At 47.0% G+C, this 21,188-nt stretch overlaps 1 protein-coding gene across 2 annotated transcripts in view; it reads left to right on the top strand.

Moving 5' to 3' along the window:
- Window positions 1-15,486, top strand: part of ASXL2 (ASXL transcriptional regulator 2) — an 86,494-nt gene extending 71,008 nt beyond the window's left edge. For both annotated transcript variants that reach the window (XM_085218204.1, XM_010708025.4), the window contains 4 exons: window positions 2,701-2,797; window positions 5,451-5,556; window positions 6,232-6,943; window positions 8,469-15,486. In XM_085218204.1, coding sequence (XP_085074330.1) covers window positions 2,701-2,797; window positions 5,451-5,556; window positions 6,232-6,943; window positions 8,469-10,835 — 3,282 coding nt within the window. In that variant the 3' untranslated portion in view covers window positions 10,836-15,486. The remainder of the gene's footprint in view (window positions 1-2,700; window positions 2,798-5,450; window positions 5,557-6,231; window positions 6,944-8,468) is intronic.
- Window positions 15,487-21,188: the final 5,702 nt, after the last annotated feature.

Raw genomic sequence — 21,188 nt, 5'->3', positions numbered from 1 at the left:
TTGGAGTTAGGGTAGGATGGTTGGGTTGTGGTTGGACTCCATGATCTTTAAGGTCTTTTCCAACTTGAGTGATTCTATGATTCTGTGTACTGTGCAAAATATTAGAAAATTCTTCTATGTTTCCTTTGGGTATTTGTTGCTACCAGATTAAAGAATTCAAGTTTATAAATCAGTGGCTTAGTTCCATCCAGTCAACACTACGTTCCCAGCTACACTGAGAGAAGTGTTTGTGGTACATCAGACTCCACGAGGAGCACGGTGGTATCAACATTTTCCTCTCCTGTCCTCTCCCAGACTCTTTGGTACAGCTTTTTGAACAGGTGCCTTCCCAATACCTAAACAGACACTGGAATTCAGTTCCCTCTTCTGTTTCTCATTATCTCGTCTTGCCGCTGTCAAATTTTGGGATTTGGTAAATTAAAAACAAAGTGAGTTTTCAATTGCATTTTTATACTGTCCAGATTGCAGAGTAAACCCCAAAGAGTTGGTGTCCTGATCTGAAACACGCAGCAGGTTAAAGGCACCAGGCACACAACAGGAGGCAGCTACGGGGCAGTTTGTTTTTTGCACATGATGTGCTCTACACCTCTGTGTGTGGGAGGAAAAGGACTTGAAAAGCCAAAAAAGTATTTGGTGGGAAGGAATGGGATCCACATCAGGTGGATCTGGTGAATTCCATGCTGAGGGATACAAAACAACCTGCTTGAAGCAGTCTTAACATCACAGCAGTTTTCTTCAGCAGCTTGTGGATCCAGGGGTGATAGAGATGAGACCAAATGTTACCCTTGCTTCTAAAAGGAGAAAAATACAGTGAGTTCAGGGAGTGAAGTTCAGTCTGTTTGTGCTGAGTGCCAGAAAGGTTAGAGCTTGAACAAGGATACTTCCTTTAACCTCCATCATATGATATGTTGATATCAGCATTCCTACCTCAATAGGCCTGCGAGCTTCCAAGCAACATGGGATTCTGCACTGTGCTTCCCTGGGATTCTGCACTGCCTTTCCACTTCTGTCGTAGGGATGTTCGTTCAGATGTATTCACATACAGCCTAGAGCAATCCTGAACATTCTGCAGACACCAAGGCTGGCTTTGGGACATCATGTATCTGATCTGGGTGTCCCTTGAAGATATTTTACTATGTCTGCTCAGATCAGTGCTACATGCCAATTCATACTCACCTCAGTCGCTCCCAAGGGGTCTGCATCTCAGCTGTAGTTATTCCAGGCTCCTATAGAAAGTGGAAATCCAGTTGGTACAGTCAGCAGCATGCAGCCAAACCAGCTGCTTCAAGATGAAGCCTTTTTGTTTGTGCTGCTGTTCTGCAGCTCACGGAGCATTAATAATGCATATGGGTCACACAGCTGCACTGAGGTCTGCTTTGCAGAGGGTGCTGTCTTGAGCAGATCCGTTAGGAGTTAGGAAGAGTTGTAATGTTGTGTCATAAATTCTAGTCTTCAATCAGACTCATCAAGGGCTCGTTAGTTCAATAAATAATTGGAGGACTTGTTTTTTAAGTCTTGTTGCCTTTGCAGTAGTGAGGTACGTGTCAAAGTACGATGTGATGGAGTTTGCAGCTGGAGTTTACTGGCAAGAAGCTCACAGCAGATGGCAAGACAATTCTGTCCCAACTCTTAAGTTTAATTATCCTTAAATTCAATTAGAATTTGACTGAGAACGAATTTTGATTATCTAAATAATGCAGCTTAGCTTCTGAGAGGGCGCATTTTGCACTTCACTGTAGTAAATCTCCCACCCCACAGTGACACACTCCATAGCAATGTCAGACTCTCCTGTAGTAAACAGAAGAGGTGAAGACATTGGATGTGCCAAATGCAAAAGGTCCCCTCTCTGCTGTGTGTGTGTAGGGGTGGCTTAGTGCCTCTCGAACCAAGTGGGCACTTACTGAGACATAGCCCAGGGCTGTGCCCTAACATAAGCTATGGGCAGCACCGTATGAGCAGCAGAGGATCATCTTTTGAGTTCACTCTGTGACTAATCAATATGGATTCAATTAGAAAAGGAACCTCTCTTTCTGTACATCTCTGGAGTGGTTCTGCAGCTGCAAATTACTGAATGTGTCTTTTTGTGTTTCTAACAGAAGAGTGCACATTTATTTCTGTATGTTGATCATTTCCCACTGTGTTCCAGTCTTAGCCTTATGCTTTTGCATTTACGTCCTGCACTGTAACTTGACTGTCCTATTTGGTTAACTGTATTTTCAAGACTGAATGAGTTTAGAGCTTCGCTTGTCCCTGTTTTTCCAGAGGCAGCTATGATTATGTTTATAGGCATTTCAGATTTACTTTAACCTGATAACTTTTATATCCCTGCTTTTCCCAGAAGACAGCAGAGCTTTTGCTCTGGACAGCGATTCAAGGCAATGTCTTGCATTAATTTTGCAAGGCTGAAGAAGCTGTTCATGGGCATTGCTGTCCTGTTTCCTTGCACTTCTCCTTGCCAGCTGTATCTTGCACTGTTTGTGTGTGTTTGTGCAGCAGCAGAACTGGATAGGGTTGGGCTGAAGCAATTTGTCGCAATCTCCTGGATCCCAGGCTTGGTTTCTTTTCTTCTGAATGAAATAAAGGCCGATTGTAGAGAGATTTGTGGCAACATTGCAACTCTTGCTCTGTTTTCAGACAACACAACATGTGACGTTTGCCTTTTCGGCTAATTATCTCTGTTTGCTTTGTGATGTATTCCAGGTTGGGGCAGATGGTTTGATGAAGCTGAGTGGTTCAGCATTGAACAATGAGTTCTTCACTTCAGCTGCCCAGGGCTGGAAGGAGAGGTTGTCAGAAGGTAAGACTTCCCATAGCAAAGAAGTAAAATGTTACAAGGCTTTCAGCTCACCAATGGTTTGGGGAATGTGTAGAATAAATTTGATGGAGAAACTGAAAGGCTGGATAAGTTCCTAGGTGAAGACAGCTGTGGGCAGTGTAGCCCATAAGAGTGAGTGCCAGCCTAGATGTATCTCCCCTTAGGGGGGAAATACTGGTGGTTGGTTGATGGTTGGACTAGATGATCTTTGGAGGTCTTTTCCAGCCTCGGTGATTCTGTGATCTTATGAACTGCAGGTCACAGTAAGGACTGTAGTAAGGAATTGTCTTCTGAACTTAATGTGTGGAAAAATGAGTGAGTTTGTGAGTTTGTGGAAGAAGTGGCAAAAGAATGAAAAACGTTTTTAAAATGTTGGTGAAATGCCAGTAGAGGTTTGTTATTGTCTAACCAAATACAACTCAGTAGAGAAGGTAAATTATATTCCCAGATAATGCACTTTATCATCAGTGAAGTGATCTTGTCATATCTGGTACTGTCAGTCTCCAAGATGTTGTTCTTTACATACCATAAAAACAGCCAACACAAATACATAGGATGCCTGCACCTTCAACAACCATTTGCATCTCAAACTCGGAGAACTCTTTAATTTAATGGAGCTATATCATCACTCACTCCTTGGCAGGGACTGTTTCCACTACAGAGCTCAGCCACACAGCCTCTCACCAGCGTTTTTATAAAGGCAGCAGTGTCAGCCATGACTCACTTTAAGAAAGGAATACCATTTACTCATGTCCAGACAATGGATTCTTAGGAGGTTTTTCCATAGAAAATGAATCCTATTCTGTATCACCATTTATGTTTTGTGGGTGTATCTATGACAGTAAGCAGACAAGGAACAGAGTTCAGCTGTCTGTACTTTGTAGTTGTTGGAACCGCCTGTAATTTTGGCCCTCATCCTTTGGTGTTTTCTCTTTAAAGCCAAACTGAAGACCTTTCATCCGTTCATGACTCCACATCTAAAGGGTACAGCAGTGTCCAATCACCAGATTATAAACACAATGACTATAGAACCTTCTGTGCTCTAAAGCTTGCAGCAGTCGGGCTCAAGTCTGGAGGTGTCCACTGACGTTCTCACTAAGCAGCATATCACTGCTCAGGTCTCAAAGCTTGATCCCACTGCAGGCAGAACAGCCCTATAGGTTTTCTTTGGCTGCAACTAGTGCACCCAGGCCCTGACAGTGTGCAGACTGTCAGGTGAAAGTGTGAATGTATGGTCAGGCATCATTACTGTAGATAGAAGCAGCACAACCTGCCAGATTGACATCAGTACCTGAGGAGAGATACAGGTCAGTGGTCCTTCTGAGCTGAGGTCAGAAGCTTAGGATATCTTCATACAGGAGCAAGATTTGTTTGTAGAGGAGGTTCATGTTGGATATTAAGAACAACTTCTCCAAAAGAGCAGTGCTGCAGTGGCACAGCTGCCCATGGAGGTGGTGGGGTCACCGTCCCTGAAGGTGTTCCAGAACCGTGGGGATGTGGCACTGAGGGATGTGGGCAGTGGGCACGGTGGGATGGGTCAGCAGTTGGACTCGATGATCCTGGACAGATTTCCCAACCTTCGTGATTCTAAGATTCTGCAAGGCACGAAATGGTGGAAATGACAGAAATAGTTTGTCACCATGGGTAAAAATTTTCAGAACCATCAAATGACTTTGAAGCAGATGGGCTGCGTTTCAGGGAGCTGAGGGAACTTCCAGTGCCTGAGAGGCCCCTGCCCATCATCCTGAAAAGGAAGTGAAGACTGGCAGAAATTTCCCACAATAAGAAAGGCAAATGTTGCATTCACCTTCAAAAAGCACCAAAAAGGTCATTTGAGAAAATGCAAATCTGGTCAGTCTCAGTTTCATCGTGGTGCAGCCCTCTTGTAGGACATTTCTGGGTGTGTGAAGGAGAAGGTGATTGGGAACACTCAGCAAGGATTCATTTCTTGCCTGCTTGGCTTGACTGCCTAAAAAAGCCCTGAATTTGTGCATAAGCAGAGATCAGTAGGTGTCATTCACATCAACATGAGCAAAGCTTTTTGGCACAGCTGCCCAGGGAGTGGTGAGGTCAACATCCCTGGAGGTGTTCCAGAACTGTGGGGCTGTGGCAATGAGGCAGTGGGCATGGTGGGGTGGGTTGGGCTTGGGAATCTTAGAGGTCTTTTCAAACCCGAATGATTCCTTGATTCTATATCTGTCTTCCACAGTATTCTGGTGTCCAACCTGTAACGTTAGGGTATAGGTGACTTCACAGCCACCTGAGAGAGCAGCTTATGGGGTGTTCTGCCTCGTGGTTCACACCTGGATGCTGGTAGCACATGGAGCACACGGGTCTGTCTCGGCACCCCACGCATTTACTATCTGTCAGTGACCCGGGGCAGTTTGCAGAGGACACCAGATGTGGGCACCAGTTGATGTGCTTGAGGGCAGTTGCCATCCAGCAGAATCCAGCGAGGAACAGGCAGCAGAGGAACACCTTGCAGCTCAAGAGAAGTGTAGGGCTGCACTGTCAAAAGCTGTGGAGGGCTTCTGTGAGACAGGACTGTCATCTGCAAGCATGAGGGCTCCTGTGGTTATCCTAATTCACTTTATCCGTAGCTTGTTTTGCACATGTCTCTTATTGCATTTTGCAGGTGAGTTCACACCAGAAATGCAGCTAAGAATACGTCAAGAAATAGAAAAGGAAAAGAAGGTTGAGCTGTGGAAGGAACATTTTTTTGAAAGCTACTACGGCCAAAGGTAAGGACCTGCAGCATCTTTTTTACCCCCACCACTGTCTCTCTGGACACACTTATTCCTGTGGATTTCGTCTGCTGTCCACCAGTAGACATTACCTTTTATCAAACCTCAACAAGATCTAGCTTCATTAGGTTCCCAACTTGTTCGTTTCTTGTGTAAATAAGGATGGATGAACAGGACAGGCAGTGTTGGTTCTAAGCGAAGGGTACGTCAGTGATTCTGCTGCTGGCCATGTTGTGGAAAAAATTGGGGGATGCTTTTCAGGAGCCCAGAGTCCCTTTCAGCAAATGTCACCATATGAGCTGACGTCAGATGCAAGCTGTGTGAGACATTTTGCATATGGCAGAGATGGGCCTGCAGGGACAAGGAAAGGAAATGTTTACTGTTGGCCAAATTCTTTTGGTTTGCAGCTTGGAAAATGAGTATCTGGGCAGAGGACTAGATGTAATGCGTGCTCCACGTATTTTGTTTAGTTGGTTTTAAACATTGCTATTAAGTTCTGTTTCATTTGGAAGCACTAATAGCAGTGAAGGATTTCAAAGATCATGGCATAAAATCAGTAAGAGTTACATTTACTTTGGGTATGGTATTTAGACAGCCCTCTTTGTTTTTGTAAGAATAGCATGCTTTTTGCAAGAATGTTTCACAAAACAAAAATTCTACTTTTCTTGTTAGTTCTGGATTAAGTCCTGAAGAGTCTGAGAGACTGACAGCCAACACCAGCGCTGATGACGTAGAGGCTGAAAAGCCAGCAGCAGAACAGCCAAAATGCATGCCAGTCAAAGAGGAGATCACTTCTCCATTGGAGTCTAAAGCACAAGTGGCCCAGGAAGCACCCACAGTGAAAAAAGGAGCAGAGGAAAGAAGAGGAGAGGAGAGGAGAGAAGAGATGCAGCCCAAAGCAGCCAAACCTGTCGAGGCCTCAGTTTCCCCAGCTGGGTGTGCAGCGAAGCCCAGCGACCCCCAGATCCAAGAGGGAATCCAAGGAGAACCCATCCAAGAGAAACCACAGCCTGCCGTGAGCCAGAAGCTGGAAGAAGAGAGGAAGCACGCTGCATCAAAGGAAGTGAAGGAGGCTGCGCGTGCCCCGGTCTTGGCCCCGAGCAAACCAAAGAGCCCTGAAGCAGCCGAAGCAGCAGCAAAGGTCACCGAAAGTCCAGTGGTCGCCCCACCGACGCCAGAAAAGAAACCCCCTGTAAATGAAGAAATGGAGGTCAGTGTTGAAGGCCATAAGAGGAAGTCGGAGAGCGGTGAAGAAGCTCTGACCACGCCTGAGAAGAAGCCGCGCATTGCGGAGAAGTGCCAGCAGCAGCAGCCGGCGTTTCGCAGCCAAACGCAGTCCTTTCCTGCTGCCGGGCCCCCGGTGCCACGCGTGCCCCCGCTCAAGGTAAGGAGAAAGGAAGGCAGATCCACAGAGCGGCTTCGTGTTGGTCAGCGCTGCTGGGTCAGCTCAGTTCTGGTTCTGCATGCAAGTTATGTTGCCTGCTTATTACGGTGATGGAAGTGTTTGATCCAAAAATGCGAAGCTTAGCTGTTTGCTGAAGGGAATTGAGGACAGTGAAGTCTCCTGTATGCGCACATCTGTTACAAGACCTGCTCAGCCAGGAGCTCCAGCAATTGCAGGACCAAAATCGCAAAGGGAGCTGCAGCCCAAGAGCACAAAGAACTTTGGAGGTGTATCCCCTCTGGTACAAGAATAGGTCTAGAAAGAATGCTGTCAGCAGTTTGCTCTACTATATCAAGTCCAGAAAGTAAACTAGTTGCCTGTGTTAAAAATAAATCAAAAAATGATGTGGTTATCATTAATACTAAATGCAGTGAAGTATCAGACTGGGTAGCAGAGGACTATTTTAGGGAAAGTCCTTTATCTGCTGAATCTTAGCAGGAATCTACGTATGAAAAGATGACATGGTTTTCAGTGGTCACAGGCATGGATTGATGGTTGAAATAGATTATCTTATTGGTCTTTCCAACCTTTATGATTCTGTAAGTTAAGCAGTAAATTACCAGAAAGGAAAACAGAAACAAATTGTGACAGTGACAGAAGGGTTGCAGACTTTGGCCTGAGCAATGCTGTTCTCTTGTACCTCAGACGTAGGCATAGGAAACACACCTGCTATTGAGGAAATTCCCAGCTCAGCTCCCTTGTTTGGGGCCGTAGGCAGAAACCGTGTATGGAAAACGATTCAATTGCTCTATTTCTGTATGTTCTGAGAATTCTAATCTCTTATTAAGATTAGAAGGTAATTGGGAGTCAGCAAAGTATCGTGGATGTGTGAAAACAAATGTGACTTTAAAGGATACGAGCTTAAGTCGTTACAGATGAGAGAAAAGCACTACTATGAGTGTGCTGATCTCCTAATTCCCATTTTAGAAAGAAAGGGCGGTCACACATGAAGTATACTGCAAAGGTGAGGGGAGTGGAGAGCATGTGTTAGAAGACAGGACTAAAATTTGGCATTTTACGTGGAGATACACAGTAGAGTATTAATTGTTTATAGAAGGACACCGAGGAGTGAAACGCAGACATGCAGGGGTAGAAGAGTAATTCACAGATGTACAAATGGGTGTAAGTTGCATATGTGTAATGTTAAGCATGAAACCTACACTAAGGGATGAGGCTTGAATTTTGGTCGCTTTTGATTGAGCTCAGTAGGTTTTGTAATGATGGGGCGTGGTGGAACAGCCTGTACCTGCAAGGGAAGAGCTTCCAGCCTGAGTTAATGAGGTGATAACAGACCCGAGGTAGGCGTGCCAGACATCAAAAGGATGTGGACCTTCTTCTTTGTATTCTTCTCAAGTGAGAACTCCAAATGCATTTATCTAAAACTTCAACCATAAACTCTTCTGTCCTTAATGATGTGGGTTAAACATTCCCTGTATATCAATTCCACTTTTCTCCTCTCTTTCAGATTCCTGTTTCCCGAATCTCCCCCATGCCATTTCCTGCGGGCCAGGTCTCTCCCAGGGTACGTTTCCCAGCCTCACTCATCAGTCCAGCCAGAACAGGGGCCAGAACCTTGGCGGACATCAAGGCCAAAGCCCAGCAGGTCAGGGCTCAGAGGGCAGCGGCCGCAGCAGCCGCCGCCGCCGCTTCTTCGGGGGGAGCAGTGCCAGGGCCGGGCCCCGGTGGGGGCCCAGCGGGCGGCGGGGGGACGGGTAACACAGCGACGAGTGGAGCCGGCGAAACTGGAACGCGAGGAAACGCACTGGAACTGGCAGGAACTGGAAGCGGGGGAGGTTCGAGAAGGTTTCTTCCACGCTGCCCAGGGACCCATTGCCCAATGGAAACTCAGGAGCAGCCGGCAACCCCCAGTCTTTCTAGAGCACAACTACAGCAAACTTCCACGTTGCAATCCAGAAGTGCAGCTGGCAATACAGGCACCAACTGCTCCTCCCCAGCGGTATCAGCGATTGAGCAAATCAGCAGAATCAAACAGAGCCCCCCAAACGTGGCTATAAATCAGGTTTCGGGCTCCTCGTGTGCTGGTGGCTGTGACAAACAAGAGAAAGCACCTTCTGCTCCAGCAGGTCCTGGCCAGGCCTGCGGGGCATCAACTGTCAGGGATGGAACAACTTGTGTCACTGTGTCCTCAGCAGATAGCAATGCCAACATCACCAAGGTAGCACCTGCGGCCTTAGGAGGGACCAGCTCAGAGGTCCCCAAAGGCACGTCTCCTTCCCCTCTGATGCCTTCGCTGACCCCCACTAGCTCAGAAGCCCAGGCTGGAGGTGCGGTGGTGTCAGCTCCATCTGCCCCGTGCTCCATCACCTTGTCAGCAGCACCTAGCCTTAAGACCCATCCAAGTTCAAGCGGGGCCCTCGCAAAAGCAAACTCCAGTATTCCTGCCAACAACCCTTTGGTCACCCAACTTCTTCAAGGCAAGAGCGTCCCCCTGGAGCAAATCCTGCCGAAGCCTCTCACCAAAGCAGAAATGAAAACTGTCCCATTAGCTTCTAATGAAGAGAAAGGGGCAGCAATTGTAGCAGGGAGTGGTGCTGGAGCCGAGGGCGGTGAAAGGCAGTCGGGGTTATCCCCGCAGCAGCTGGGAAAGATCTTTTGCCAGAGCAGGCCTCTGCCTCACATTCCAAGGACATTTGTGCTCCCTGCAGGAAAGGAGCCCAGTGCTGACCAGCACCCAGAAGCGCTCAGTAAAACAACGCAGGAGCAGATCCTTCAGACGCTCATCAAGAGGGTCCAGAGGCAGAATTTGCTCCCAGTCCTTCAGCCTTCCCAAGTGAACCTCGCACACTCAGGTTTCCAGCTAGAAAACAGCTCCACCAGCCAGAGATTTGTGCTGGGTTTCATGGGCAGAAGGACATCCAAACCCGCTATGTCTGGTCATTATCTGCTCAACATTTCCACCTACGGCCGCGGTTCGGAGAGTTTGAGGAGAGGCTTCTCCTTGAACCCTGAAACCCGCTCATGTCTGAACAGCCCAGCCAGTGGTCCAAAAGCAGAATTTGGGGAATGTGAGGAGATGGCTGGCCATGGCAGCAGCAGTGAGGAAGGAGATGCGGACGATGAGAGCACTGGTGATGAACGCGAGCGTGTCAGCGTAAAAGAGGAGCCCCAGGCTTTCCAGGTGGCTGCTCCATGTGAAAAAGAACAGGTATCACACGGTGCAAATTTCTCAGATTACAGCATCCTTGCTAAAAAGGGCATGAAGACGGAAGCAGCCGTGTCTCAGCAGGCAGCCGGCAGCAGGGAGAACATTCAGGAGTTGGATGGAACGGCGTTAGCACGAGATCTTATTCAGGCCGCTCAAGAGCAAATGGTGCACACAATGAAGGGAAAAACGCACAGCAGCCCTGAGCTCTTCAGCTCTTCTGCACCGTCCTCAGACTCTGCGCAGCCACAGCTTCCCCAGCTTTCTCACCCCCACCCTCCGAAGCTGGGAGGAGATGCTGCGGCAGCACAGCTCATCGGGCCCAGCTACAGCGGCACGATAAACGTCTCCACCTCCCCAGACGTGAACCAGGGCTCTCTCATGAGCGGGCTCTCTGAGTGCAATCAGTTGTCCAGTAGCATGGGGAACGTCATGTCCTTCTCTGTGACTGTAACCACCATTCCCACCAGCCAAGCCATGAACTCTGGCAACCACAGCCAGACCATCCCGGTTCAGGCCTTTGCTGAAGACAGCAGCATGGAGGACTCCCCTTCCAAGTGTTATTGCAGGTTGAAAGCCATGATCATGTGCAAGGGCTGCGGTGCCTTCTGCCATGATGACTGCATTGGCCCCTCTAAGCTCTGTGTCTCCTGCCTGGTTGTGCGGTAACCGGGACGTGACGTGGGAAGAGGAAGGCTCCATGTTGGGTTTGCTTTTGGAAGTACATTGGGAAGAAACAGGAAATTTACTGCCTTGCACAAGAGACACGTTACTGAATCAGGAATACAGAGTAGAGTTCTTCTTTCATTAAAGAAAGAGCACCTTCTTGTACAGTGAGTCTAAATTGAGCTCAACTACGTGAATTGTGACAAGAGTTTGCACTTAAGGAATTATGTAAATATGTCACATTATTTTGTTTAAAAATATTTTTTCAATCTTTTAGGAGATAGTGTTTGACTTGTACTGCAGTTCCATTAACCCTAGCCTGCTATCCAGCATGTTTGCTGAGCTCTGCTCTAGATGGGGTAACAATCCCCCAGCGAAACCTCAGTTGTTGGTCTTCTCTTGGCAAGGAGAGGAGCCAGGCAATCAAGGCACAAAATGTCTGTGCTGACAGAGCCTCACAGCCCCTCAATGGGCTGCCGTGTTGCTCTGAACTTCAGATTGATCAGAATTGGAAGCCGCTGACGTTACACCGGCCTTCAAGAATCGCCCATCACCCGTGGCATGGCCGTTCCCAGAAGGCATGCTGGGTTGTGCAATATTGGCTGGTGGTTTTGATTGCATATCCTCTCCTCTCCAAGGAGTCAGTTGCAGTAACCTTGTTTTAAGGGTGGTAATATCTTGGTTTGCTGCTGAAAAAGGCAACTATACTAACCGTAGGATACCAGAATTTAAATCACTAAACCAACTCAGTAACTATGATGATTGGTAATCCCAGGAACCATTTAAAGCAGAGATCACAAAGATGTGCTGAACTGCATTTCATTTCCAGACTGTCAGGACTCGGCAGAAACCTGCTTTATGAGGCATTATTTCAAGTGAGCTGGAAGGTGCCATCCCCACCATTGAGAACCATCACAGCACATTATGCAAGTGAAGTGCACTAAATGTCACCCTCTGTCCTACTGTTTTCTAGGAAGCTTACTGTGGCTCATTAAAAACTCCACGTAGTCAGACTTCTCTCATTTCTATAGATTTTATATTAAGCTGAGTGTGGAAAACAAGCCTCTCGTTGGGCCTCACTGGTGTCTGGGCATCTCCATGTCTTTTAAAAACCAAATTGCCCCAACTGCTGGTTGCGCTCCGTTGTGGCCCAGTGCCGGTGTTCGCAATCCATTCTTTCCAATTAATCCAAATTAAAGTTACAAAATGGTACTATATGGTACTCAACGACAATAAATTTCTAATTTTCAACAGGCTGGCTGTTAGACCATACTCCAGTCTGCATTCTGATGTAGTGCAACGAGCGTGCATCGCATGGAGGAGCTGTAGGTTACTTCTCTTCCCAGAAAACGTCAGGTTCACATCCAGTCCCATGTTGTCACTGTTGGGGGAGGGAGGGGGGCCATACGAGATCTTGGTCAGGTAACAAATCTGTGTATCTTTTTGATGGAAAAGCACTGAATTCACTTTGAATCCAAAGGCCTTTTTAAGATGAAGCAATATTAACGAAAGAGGTGACGGCTGTTTTATGAGCTGGGGTCCTAAAGCCTTTTTCCTTCTTTCCATTTGACTGCACTGCTGCTTTCCCCGTTTCCCACACGTGGGAGCACTGAGTGTTTCTGCAGGGAGCGTAATGATAAAGAGAGTTGCAGGCTTAATCACTTGGCAGAGAAATATTTCCTTCCCTGTCCAACAGAGCGTGGTATTCTCCAACGCAGGATCAGCACGTCCTGGGATTTGATTTGCTCACCAGACATTGACTGGGGACCCTGCTTTCTAACTCCACATCATTCCTTAGGCATCCAGCAGTGGAAAGGATTTAACTATAGAAGTACAGTCGGGGGTTTTTTTTGAAACCACTTAAATCTCAAAAAAAATTACCCCTGGTTGTTCTGTTGTGCTGCACAAGCATTGGCCACGACTGTAGCCCCACGGCTTTGGGTGCCCACCAGAGGGACGGCTGCTTCCCTGGCTGGCTGCTATGGAAGCACTGACTTGGCCACGTCGCTGCCCGCATCCCTCCTTCCTTTCCAGCGGGCATCTCTCCATTGTTGGAATTGGAGGGCGCTGTGAAGGAGGTCCGTGTGGTACCCCGGGCAGAATAGGATCTTCCCTTGCCTTGTTAACTCGAGCCCTGAAGGGAAGCATTACGGCCATGTGCTCCTCCGTGAGACACATTAATTCCCTTCTAATGCGGATCCCCCAGCGTAACCCAGCCTGAAGGCTGTAGCTAGTTACAAAAGAAACTGAAAAAGTCAATTCTGCCTCAAATAAAAGCCAGGAGGTTTTGCTGGCGAAATTGGATCGATTTTGTTCACGCCTCAACGTTCATCAGTAACTCTTCATGGCCAACGAGGCTGCTGCAGACAGGGAAGGGGAGGTGCTGAGGGAGCAGCACGCATTGCTGCCTTGTGTGAGCATCCACATCTTCTCAGCATTTCCTAAAGCCACCCTCAACCCCCCTGCAGCTCCAGCTCCTCGCTGCCTTTACGTTTGGCAGGCGATCCTCTGTAGCACACAGTTTGGTTTCTGCAACACGTACAGCAATAGGAACCGAGTGGAGCCGGGCCAGGTTTGGACGCAGGGTGACCACCGGGATATGTGGGGCTGCCAGGCTGGATGGGAAATGCGGGCATCTCATGCCACGACTTGGAAGTTTACAAGTGTTCAGTGCCTTAGTTCTATTTTAACAGATGAGCACTTTTCCTGGGCTACTTCTACTCGATTCCTTTTTCAGATAGTAAATTCTTTTCACTGCTTGTCTTTGGTTTTACCATACGCTACGAGCTACCAGGAGGAACTCGATGGAGTAACGTCCACAGGTTTGCAGGAGGGCATGAAGTAGTCAGGAAATCATTAGGAATAACAGAGCTGAGTATAATAACCAACAGAAGCACAGGTCTGCCTGAAGCCTTGAAAGCTTTGCATGTTTCACGGCGCTGGTTGTTGAATAATGTGTTCTAGGAAGGGAACATCCTGCAGCCCATATAGCAGTGCTCCCTGCTGGCCTCACCTGTGTTAAACATAGTTTAAAACAACAGACTTTGGAGCCCAGGTATTAAATGATGGCATTCTATAGGAAATGCCATCGTTTTGCTGGGCATGGTAGTGATGAGTCAATGGTTGGATTTGATACCATAGAGGTCTTTTCTAACCTTAATGATTTTATGATTCTATAACAAATAAGATCTGATACTAAACATTTTACAAAGTCTAACATCAAACTCTTTGTGGAAGTAGAAGCAGCTTGAGTAGGAAGAGATGCTCAGGTTTATACTTTCCCTCTCGAGCCACAATCCAAGTCCTGCAGCATGAGAACTAGAAATACAAACTGAGCAATGGAATTTAACTTTCCAGTGCAAAAAAGAACCCCACCTTGTTCAAGCTTGTTTTAATGGAGGAGTGAATGCAATTCCACAGATGAGCTAAGGCTGCGGGATACAGTTTGGTAGCACAGGGAAGGAAATTTGTTTGGAATTCTGATGCCCTTCTTAAATCAAAAGGAAAGACCAACGTGCTGAGCGACTGCACGATCAGTGGAGTTGTGTAGTGCACAGGGTTGGGTCACAGCCGGGAGGTGAGCCCTCAGGTTGGGACTGAGGGGGGACCTTCGTGTCCTGGGGCTGCGTCCTGCCCAACGGGAGCTGCCACGGTCAGGCTGGGTGCTGGCTCCTCTGTGCCAACCATGCTCAGTCCAGCGGTGGTTTTGAGCTGCTTGGGGGCTGGCACGGAGCCCTCCCACCTCCTGGTGAAGGAAATTTGGGGTTTTTTTCAGGGAAGTGCCCAGAAGGCCAGTGGTCGCTCTGTGTTAGATGCTTGAAGCCCTGGGGAGACTCCTATCTTCTTGGGATTAGCTCAGGCTCAGCTGTCCAAAGCTCCCACCATGCAGTCACGGCTGAGTCAGCCCAGGAGCGTGCTGGGCTCTGCCCAGGCTTTCAGCTTCCCAAATCCCATGGTGGGTATGCAGGAGGCTGCAGGGAGTCCCTCCATGGGGTTGGCAGTTCCCTCCATTGGTGTGGCAACGGAGTCCAACCAGGGGAGCATCTCAGGCGCGTGCTGCGATCACAACATCCGCAGTTCTGTTCCTTAACTGGGGTTGGTTTTTTTTTAATGCTATACATTTGATATAACTGAAGATCAATTTTAAGAGCTTACAGTAATATATTTTAAGTAATATATATTTTAGTATCTGTAAAAAAAAAAAAAAGACAAAGGATGATTTATGAACTAGATGAGCAGGGTATGGAAAGCATGCAGTTTCTCAGCAAGGCCATGGAGTTTCACTAGCAGGAGAACTGGAAAGATTCCGTTTTGTCCATTGATGCAATAAATGTGTGAGTTCTTAAAGAGAAGAAATCCAATACTGTTTACCACGAGCTTTTCTGGTTTTGACAACAGGCCTGTAAACACAGCTAGAAGATGCTGAACCTTTGTCTGTCTTTCGCCTTTTTAAAAGGGACTTAAATTGGAATAGAGGGTATGTACAGAAAAATCGAGTTGACACCATTTTAAAATGTATTTTTACACAAAAAATATAGAAAAATCATATTTTACGTAAGAATTTTAAGTATTTGAAATATGTATATATATACTGTATGTACTTCATATATTCTTTATTTTACATTTACAGTGTATTAAAAAGTATTTGAGCTGGTTGGATTTGAGCATGTAATGTTAAAAGGGAAAAAAAGAAAAGAGGGAGGGAGGACACGAGGAGGGAGGCTGCAGGGAAAGCAGGAGTTCAGCACTGAAGGAATCTGGAAGAGTTTTGCAGCTTCAGATGGAACCTTTTCAGTCCTGTGTCCTTTTGTGTTCCATCAGTATCCGTTCCTTTTGCCTCACAGCCACCCAGCAGAACCCACAGTGAGGAGACAAGTTGAGGTGGATCCTTTCCATAAGCAATGCTACCTTCGTAGCCAAAGAGACACACTGGTACAGAAGCTGCTCAACCAAAAGAGAATCCAAAGCGACTCAGTTTTGCTGTGCCATTGGAATGGTGATCAGTAGCTCAATTGCTGTGTGAGCACCTTAGGGTGCTGATGGGGAATTCAGACAACATACCAAAAGTCCAATGATTTCAAGGGAGCACTGTCAAAGCAGATTGGTCTTGCTGCTGGTAGGAATTGGGGTGAAAGTCTCGCTGTAGGGGATGATACATCCTTGCAGCTGTTGGGAGCAGAGTGAATCCATTTGGCCGCACTGGAATGGGATCCTCAAAGTGTCCCCGGATGGGGGAGGCCACCACTGCCCTATGGGTACATCCAGGCTAGATGTGGCTCTGGGCAGCCTGGTCTGCTGGTTGGCAGCCTTGCACTTAGCAGGGGGTTGAAACTCGATGATCATTGTGGTCCTTTTCAACCCAGGCCATTCTACCATTCTATGATAAGATTCTATGGGGCATCCCCTATGGCAGGGACAAGCAGGGCACTGCAGTGTGCTCCGCAGGCTGAGATCTGCAGCCCACACAGCTGCTGGCCCCAGTGCTGCACACCAATTTGCCATGGAGATAAGGGTAGAAATGGCTCCGGAGCTCCCTGTCTTGTCCCACCTGTGCAGTACCCATTTGGGTCAGATGAATCTCCAGTGACATTTATACCCACTCATTCCTGCAACTCCTGTATATAAATTGGAGGTGATTAAAAGAAATCTCTGTTGCTGGGAGTTACATGGAAGGTAACAATGTGGGCAAAGAAGAATGATTGACAAGTCAGATTTTAAAGTACAAATCTGAAAACTGAAAAGGTGGGCAACTGTTATTTTACCGCATCAGCTGTCATTGGAATCTCTTGGAAACAAGAGGATGGAACCCAGTATTTTGTCAAAATTTGCTGTCTGCACACTGGTGGGGTTTTCACTCTAAACAGTTGCACCTCACTGGTGGGTGTGCATACAGGGGCTGTGCAGATGTGTGTGCATCTGTACAGGTGTGCATGGCTGCATTGGCCACGTGTACGTAGCTCCACCTCAGCCTTGTGCTGACATTACACCTTGGGGTGTGAGATGGAATTAGGGCTGCTTTATAATTGTTTTCATATTTAAGATGTATGGGGTAGACAAAATATATACTAGTGGTGTGTTTCGATCTGCTGCACTTTGACAAACAAACAACATTCCTTATTCCCCTGGTACTGCTGCATCTCCCATTCCTCCCTACCCTGATTTCAGCCTTACCCAGCCGGTCTCCTGTACCGTTCAGTTAGCAGATGCTGCACTGTGCATTGCTCAGGGCAGGGCTGTGCTCTTAGCCCACCTGTGGCTGTGATGTGGAAGGTGTTTCCCATTGTCTCAAGCAGCAGGGACAGAAGTTCTGGGTACAGTCCTTTATTGTGTGCCTGCAGGTGTGCAAGGGACGTGCCTGCCAGCAGCCACCCTCGCTGATGAGTGGCAGCTCCCTTCCTTTGCCCTAAATGTGTGCAGCCATGAGTCCTCACCCTGCTCCTGTCTGCTTGAAAAGTCAAATTTCAGTTACAAATCTGGCAATTGAGAGGGAAAAAAAAAAAGGGATTAAGTAATGTAAGCTGCAGACATTTAAAACAGTGTCCATTCCTGCAAAGGAGTAAGATGGCAGGGACAGACGTGGTCTGTCATGCTGCAGCTGTGCCTCTTGGCCAAGGGTGTTTCCTCAACACGTTGTCACTCATTTTGCTGTGTAAGCTTCCACTTTGCTTCTCAGCAGCATTAAGAGGGATCAGAGGAGTGCTAAGAAAGACCAGTTTTTAACCTGTCACTTGAAGATCTGTGCCCATAGGAGGTAGCACTTGGACAAGCAAAAGCCTGCCCCGTGGCTTCTGTCTGACTGCAGATTCTGTTCCTTTTCCTCTCACTTCTTTTTGTCGTGTAAAACTACCTGCTTTATAAATGAATGTAAAATACCGTAGTTCTTCAGCACATGGGCAAATGTGTATTTTATCTTCATGTTTCATTTTATGTTAAATAAAAGGCGTATGGTTTTATGGCCATTAGTGCTGCTAATGTTGATTTTTCAGTGATTACCTTTTGTTTTTTTAAGGGACCCCCACGAACAGCAGTGAACTACATTTCTTAAAACTGGAATCACTTAAAAACTCAATGCAGTCAATGGGACTGAGGTGCCTGGGAACGCATAGGAAGCCTGGGACTGCTTCTCACGGAGATATTACAAGGTTAGATATAAGGATAAAGCCTTTTGCAGTGAGGATGGAGAGGCTCTGGAACAGAATACTTAATATTGTGGTTGATGCCCCATCCCTGGAGACTTTAAAGGTCAGGCTGGATCAGGTGTTGGGCAACCTGTCCTAGCTGTGGTGTCCCTGTTCATTGCAGGGGAGTTGGACTGGATGGCCTTCAGAGGTCCCTTCCAACTCTTAAATTCTCTATGCAAGGCACTGGAAGTTTTGAAGTAACATCTACTGGGAGAAGAAGCAACACAATTTTGCCTAAGGTTTGTGCAGACTAATCCAGTGTAAGTAGTTTTCTGCTCAGAAAAAGTAAGGTGTATCTTCAGTAATACAAATGGTACAGGAAATTATGTGGCAAACTGGTAGCAAAGCTTGAGAAGATGAATATAAAATAAAGAACTGGTTTAAAGGCTCTTAATATGGATAGGCCTGAAGCAGGAGATCAGTTTGGATGGAGGATTCTACTGAAGTGTCTCAGTCAGTCCATGAATCTTGAAGATTTTTATCAGCACCAAAAGTCAGGAATATCCCTAGAAAATGAACTGATAACACAGATTTAGGAAATCTCAGCAATGTGCACACAGACAAAATTGGTTATCTGCAACTGAAAATGAAGCCCAACTGCACACGAAGGTGTCTGGGGGCAACAACACAACCTGCTGCTCCAGGAGTGGGTGCTCAGTAACTGGAGCTAAGAGGATGAGCAGGACCTTGACATACTAATTAATAATATCTTGTAATTATAAGCTGTCAGTGTGATTTAGCTATGGGGAAGGAAAAACAAAAAGTCCAGTTTGTGTATTGCTAGCAGAGAGAAAATCAGTGCATGGCAATGAGGCACTTACTGTTTGTGCCTTTGCTCCCCTGCCTTCAAGAATGACTGCTTCAAACTGGAACAGATGTGCTGAAGGACTTTGAGGTGACCAGGAAAGGACAGGTAACAAAGAAGCCAAAAAGTGCAAGTCAAAGAACAGAAGCTACAAAGGGTATCACAGTGCATCTCCACCAAAGCATTGGGCTTAGTGCTTTAGGAAGCATTTTGTGGACCTGTTATCCTAAAGAAAAGACTTTTAGAGTCCAGGCATTTTTTATGAGCAATTTAAATTACACTTTTCATTGACTTGTCTGCGTTAGTGGTGATATCACGTCATCAGCACCGCTTTTCCATCTGTTTTGTTTTGATCTTTAATGGTTATATCTCATTATTACTGTACCATCTCAGTCCCACAGGGTTGGAAGGGACTTTTAAGATCATAGAATCATAAAATCATAGAATGACCTGGGTTGAAAAGGACCACAACGCTCATCTGGTTTCAACCCCTTGCTATTTGCAGGGTCACCAACCAGCAGACCAGGCTGCCCAGAGCCACATCCAGCCTGGCCTTGAATGCCTGCAGGGATGGGGCATCCACAGCCTCCTTGGGCATCATCCAGTTCCAACCCCCTGCTACAGGCAGGGACACCTCCCACTACACCAGGTTGCTTCTCGAGGTTTGTCTTCTCTGCTTTACTTCATGTAATTAATTAGTTGCTGTATTTTTTTTATTAAAAGAATAAATAAATCTGTAAGCCTTTATTAGCCCCACTTGGGAAGGGAGGGGATGGTCACAACCCACAGTTAGGAAGCAGTGCAGCCCAAAATCTAAGTATCAAAGGTTGCTGCCCAGAGAGGCTGTGGATGCCCCGTCCCTGGAGGTGTTCAAGGCCAGGTCGGATGGGGCCCTGGCAGACTAGGCTGGTATTAAATGGGGAGGGTGGTGGCCATGCGTGTGGCAGGCCTTGAGGTCCCTTACAACCTGGGCCATTCTGTGTAATTCTGTGAAAGGTCCCTAGAAATGCTATTGCTCCTATCTAGTTATCACCAATGAGTGCCCATTTCCTAAGCAATCCGTACTTTCCTACATTGGTTTTCCACCAGCTCTCCATGCAGCTCTTCAGAGTAATGAATCTGCTGTGCTAAGTGCCCTGGGAGGGAGCTGTACAGAGGCCATCCTGTTACATTTGGACATTTCATCTCTGTTTTAACTGAACGCTTTCAGTTTAATAATCATCATCTGGTTTGTTTTGTTCTCTGCCAATTTGCAATTAAAAAAAAAAAAAACATCCAAAACTTGTGAGTGAAAGAAACGCTGCAGAATCAATGTCTAAATATAGAGAAGAAGCACACCCATGGCTCAAGCAAGGTAATTATCTTGTCACACCAGAAAGGAACAAAAAGGAGGCTGTTCCTCTCTCCTGATCTCAGCTTCTGCTTTATCTCAGTTGCTGTGTTGGCTGTTAAGTGGGGATACGTTTGTGAGATGGAGGAGCAGCTCGGGACACACAGCTGGAGGTACATCTATCTACATGTATGTATGTATTCTCACCCTTATCTTTTGCTTGTGCTTCTTTTGGGCTGATCTCGTTACAGCCAAATGAATTTAGACTCAGCCTACAGACTTCTGAACACTGGGCACTGGGGTTGTGGGAGCTCAAGTGCACGAATGCGTAAATGCAGAAGTGCACTTGTTGTAGAGGTGAAGGATAGAGCTTTTTTCCAAATGGCTTCACTGTTAACTCCACCTCAAGCTGAACAGAAAGACCATTTTCAGACTTGAAAAGCTGTAAATGAATTTTAAGCACACGTTGCCCCGTTCTGGTTTTCACTGAGGCAGAGTTATTTTCACCAGGGCAGAGTTAATCTTCTCCACTAAGGCTCTTGTAGTGCTGTGATTTTGTACCTCACTTTTCTGACAGCCATCTGTCCATATTTTGCACCATTCCTCTTTGAGTCTTCCCCTGGAATGGCTCTGCTTGTAGTTTGCTGCCTCAGTGCCGGTGAGATCTCATGGCCGATGGGCTGCTCCCTCTCCTGGGGTCTCTGTGGTTTAGACTGGATGTCAGGGAAGTTCTTTACAGAGAGAGTGGTGAGGTGCTGGAACAGCTGCCCAGAGAGGCTGTGGATGCCCAGTCCATTCCTGGAGGTGTTCAAGGCCAGGTTGGATGGGGCAGCCTGGGCTGGTATGAAATGTGGAGGTGGTGGCCCTGCCAGCAGCAGGGACTGGAGCTTCATGATCCCTGAGGTCCCTTCCAGCCCCGCGCTGAGCTCAGCACGTCGAAATCTCATCTCCAAGTCCCCTCAGCGCCCTGAGGAGCAGCTCTCACAGCTCACTGCGCCTGCGCCGCAGACGGGAGCGCGCGAAGCCTCGCCGGCTGTTGA

Source organism: Meleagris gallopavo, chromosome 2, assembly GCF_905368555.1.
Source record: "Meleagris gallopavo chromosome 2, MGAL_WU_HG_1.1, whole genome shotgun sequence".
In the NCBI taxonomy this organism is placed as follows: Eukaryota; Metazoa; Chordata; class Aves; order Galliformes; family Phasianidae; genus Meleagris; species Meleagris gallopavo.
This window is presented reverse-complemented; position numbering and strand designations above follow the sequence as displayed.